General features: G+C 28.6%; 1 protein-coding gene across 3 annotated transcripts; it reads right to left on the reverse strand.

The window, feature by feature from the left end:
• Nucleotides 334-3,545, reverse strand: LOC109326238. Of its 3 annotated transcripts, none has more exons than XM_019558939.1 (3): nt 3,319-3,545; nt 1,485-1,958; nt 334-621 (listed from the first exon to the last, which is right to left on the reverse strand). In XM_019558939.1, the coding sequence occupies exons 2-3, from the start codon at nt 1,954-1,956 to the stop codon at nt 593-595; spliced, it is 501 nt and encodes a 166-aa protein (XP_019414484.1). In that variant the 5' UTR covers nt 1,957-1,958; nt 3,319-3,545; the 3' UTR covers nt 334-592. The 3 variants fall into 3 exon arrangements, with proteins under 3 accessions (XP_019414484.1, XP_019414483.1, XP_019414485.1); XM_019558938.1 differs by having other exon boundaries at nt 1,485-1,963; XM_019558940.1 differs by lacking the exon at nt 3,319-3,545 and adding an exon at nt 2,490-2,509 and having other exon boundaries at nt 1,485-1,963.

Consider the following 4,088-nt stretch of genomic DNA (forward strand, 5'->3'; position numbering starts at 1 on the left):
ATGTTCTTTAGCTAATTATTAAATTATAAAAATTATATTTGATATTATTATTTAAATAAAGAAACTTCTATCCCAAATACTCCTAAGCTTTTAATTTTGATGCTATTATTTCCACCTTCTCATTTTAAGTAAAAAAAAAAGTTAGGTGAAAGGTAATGTAAATATTATTGTAATTGAAATTAATAACACATAAAATGTCAACAATTTCATGTAGTTAATATGGATATATAGAAAGTTATATTAACCATATTTTATGACAAGCTCTTTACCAATGGTGAAACTTATATAGAGACATGTTTATATAAGTACAGCCAAACAGAATATTTAGTATTCATTTTCACACCATATGATAATGGCTCATTAAAAATTCAAAGTTGTTACATAATGAATAAGCTAAAATAGTTTAGTTAGAAAAGTACATAATTCATGGGAACGTCAAATTCAGGTTTTATACCAAGATGGAGAATGAACAAAGGTATAATAACCTTTCTACCTATGAATATTTCTAACTAGTATATCCTATCATTCTTCACATACAAAATCAACACAAAAATATAGAAGCAAGGAGAACAAATTTTACATTTGAAGGTACTCACTCTTCCAAAGTTTCTGATTTTCCAGCTGCAATTTCACCAAGAATTTCAAGGTTAGTAAAACATGAAAAGAACAAAGAAAAAATTTCTATTTCTCTTGTTTTCTATGTGATGAAAATTTAAAAATAATAGAAGCATAAATTGCAAAGCTAAAAAACATTTAGTTTAGAAGGATACACAAGCATGTAGTAATCCATGAGATATAATAACTATAACAAAAAAAAGAAGGGTTTTGATAATAAATTAAATGTCATGAGTGCTTAAAGAAACAAAATTAAACTAGTTTTAACTTTTATATAAAAATAAAAACATATAAGTAAACTGAAATAATTAAAAGGTATGTTTATATGTCTACACTTTCCATTATAGAAAAATAAAAGAGAGAAGAGGCATTGAGTATCATTTTCTTCTCCTTTAATTTTCTATAATAAGTGTGGGGTTTTGAAATCCAACTTAAATTTACATAAAACATAGTCGCGTAGTGGATGATCACCGGATGATATCATTCAGTGATTTAAATTGTGGACTACATCATGTGATACTGTCGTAATATTGTGGTTGTGGTGATCGCCGCAACCACATCACACCGTAATTACGGTGTGACACCAAATCACAATAATGCGGCCGCATTGGGTCACAACGTAACCGAATCGGATTGCATCATGCCGCAATGCCACCATACCACCACATCAAACAACATCAAGTTCAAAAATATTTTTTTACTCACAAAATAATTCACACCGCAACAGTCACAATCTGCATTACAACAACCAAAATGATCACAATCACAATAACCGCAACTACAATCGTGACCACAACCACAATTTAAAACACTGATATCATACATTTGTAATTTGGAAGCCATAAAAGTGAGTAAAATGAGATTATTACATGGATTGGTCTCTATGCACTTGAGGAGGTATTTGAAAGTCTCAATCTCACATGGGATAGTGAGGCCACCACTTTGGTCAAACCCATATTCATCTTCAGCCTTTTCAAGCAACACTTTGAATAGAAAATGGCTAAGATATGTTGTAGGAATAATGAACCTCCGAAGCTCTGGCCCAACATAAACTGCTAAGTAACCTTTTGGTACATCAGGTGGTGGTTCAGGACTTTGGCAACCCTCTTCATCTGAGTCACAACCTATAACACTTGTTATCCTTTTGTTAATTAATGGTGATATGCCACAAGATGTTGCACCAGAATTTGGTTCAGAACTAGTTCTTCTTGGATCAGGACAAGTTCTTTTTGAATCATAAGTTTTTGGACCTAAGGTTACATTTTGCCATTTTTGAAGTATTTCCTTTAATCGAACAATTTGCCTTATTCCACTTAATTTGGAGCCTCCACCCTCATCCATTGCTAAACTTTTACAACAACAAAAAAAAAGTATGCAAAGATTAATTTTAGTGAAACCAATTATGGACAGAAAAATGTATGTAAAGATTCACGAGTGTCACGTCCCGATTTTCGGCTATGCGACTTTCTTTAGGAGTTGTCATGCCCCGATTTTTGGCTACTCGACTTTCTTTAGAAGTTGTTGCGCCTCGATTTTTGGCTACGCTACTATGAGTTCAAACAATAAGAGATTTTCATCCTATATTCTTTACTGAACTTAGTGAAAGAAGTGTACAAATAAATTTCACAACAAATATTGACCCAAAATTTTAGGGCATTAAGTATATATACTTATATGTTCTTTAACTTATCTACTTTTACAAAATCTATAATTTCTTCACTACACTAACTCACATTTAATATACCCAACAAAATGTTTCATGGTAAGTTTTCTCATTTGATTTTTCATATAACAAGGTCTTGTGCACTAGAGATAGACATAAAGAAATTTGTTTAATGAAATCCAATTAAAAATTATAAAATCTCTTTTATGACTTTCACATCCATCTATCCTACATGCATCCTTGTCACCTGAAAAGTTCGTCTGAAAAATCAACTAGAGATTTTAATCATTTTATGTATGAAACAAACGCAATATACAAAACTGAATGATGAAGAACAATCAAATAAAGAAAATCAAAATATTCATCGATAGTCTCAATCCAAAATTAATGAAAAAATAAAGACAAATGACTATATAAGCCTTATTTCTCATCACCTCTTTCACTTACCCTTTAGTCCATTGTATTTAAAAAATAAATGATGAGACTGAGTATAACTAGTATAATCGAATTTTGGCATAAATAGATTCCTCTTTATTTATTTATATATATATATACAAATATACATATATATATATATATACATATATATATATAGATATACATATACATATATATATATATATATAGATATACATATACACATATATATATATACATATACATATACATGTATATATATACCAATCTCAGTTTTTCTGACTTTAGAAATTAAGCTTTTCATCATTTCTCGTCAATCATGAATTAGAACCATCCAACATAGTTGAGTTGATAAAAACAATCTCATCACCATTGGCAATAACATAATTTAATAAATATCAAATTTAATTTCTTAATCCCAATTCAAGATCCTCATTGATCCTAAAATATAAGAAAAGTTTTAGCACATTTTAATCTATATTCGCATGCAACATATAGATCACAAAGCATGCCAAAACATTAAGATTATGAATTTAACACTAAATAACAATGATTAAGTCCCCAAAATGATGACACCATTGATTTATACTCCAATCGTAACAATGAACAATAAAATGGGGTACCTTTTATAGAAGAGAAACCACTAGCTATGAACCCTAAGAAAAAAAGCCATAGAGCTTCGGAAGTGATAGAGAAAAGAGGTTAGGAATAAATAATGTTGTTCTTTATGCCTTTGTCTAAATCAAATCAAAAGAACAAATTTGTTGTTGTGTTTGTTTTATTTTTGTTTCTCATAGCATTCCCTAAAGCGTAGCTCTCGGGGCTTTATTTTCATCCAATCAATAAAGCAATGGTTTATATAAAAGTTGTGTCTTTTTTGGCATTTTTATTTTAAATTTAAAGTAATATTTATAAAATAAAACTTAGTTGAAAAACGAAAATTAATATTGAACAAAGTAGAAAGAAAAAAAAGCTAGTAAATTATCCAAGATAACAAATTAACAATACACTAGGCAAAGCAAAGACAAAATAAATAAAAAATGCTTGATTGGATTAGTATTGTTATGACATGTTTGGTTGTGGTCATTTCATGGGAAAAGACAAGAAGGTCATAGAGATAATGATAAGAACAATTTCTTTCGGATCAAAATTATATTCAGAGAGAAAGGTAGATAAAAAAAATATGATATGACAATTTTATATTTGGATATAATATAATACTTAAATATAAAAAACAAATGCAATATGTGATAGTAATACCACATACTCTATTTTTCATTTTTAAAAGGTATTAATATGAAAATTTTGATGATAATTGTAGAATATATTTTACATTTTATGTGATAGTATTTTTCTTATTTACCATTTGTTTAATCATTAGAAATAATATATG

The sequence above is a fragment of the Lupinus angustifolius genome, chromosome LG14 (genome assembly GCF_001865875.1).
Source record: "Lupinus angustifolius cultivar Tanjil chromosome LG14, LupAngTanjil_v1.0, whole genome shotgun sequence".
NCBI classification, from domain to species: domain Eukaryota; kingdom Viridiplantae; phylum Streptophyta; class Magnoliopsida; order Fabales; family Fabaceae; genus Lupinus; species Lupinus angustifolius.

Coding starts and splice junctions, on each gene's coding strand:
- LOC109326238 (XM_019558939.1), bottom strand. CDS start 1,956: ATGGATGAGGGTGGAGGCTCCAAATTAAGTGGAATAAGGCAAATTGTT. Junction 622..1,484: donor GTGCATAGAGACCAATCCAT/GTAATAATCTCA, acceptor GTGAAATTGCAG/CTGGAAAATCAGAAACTTTG.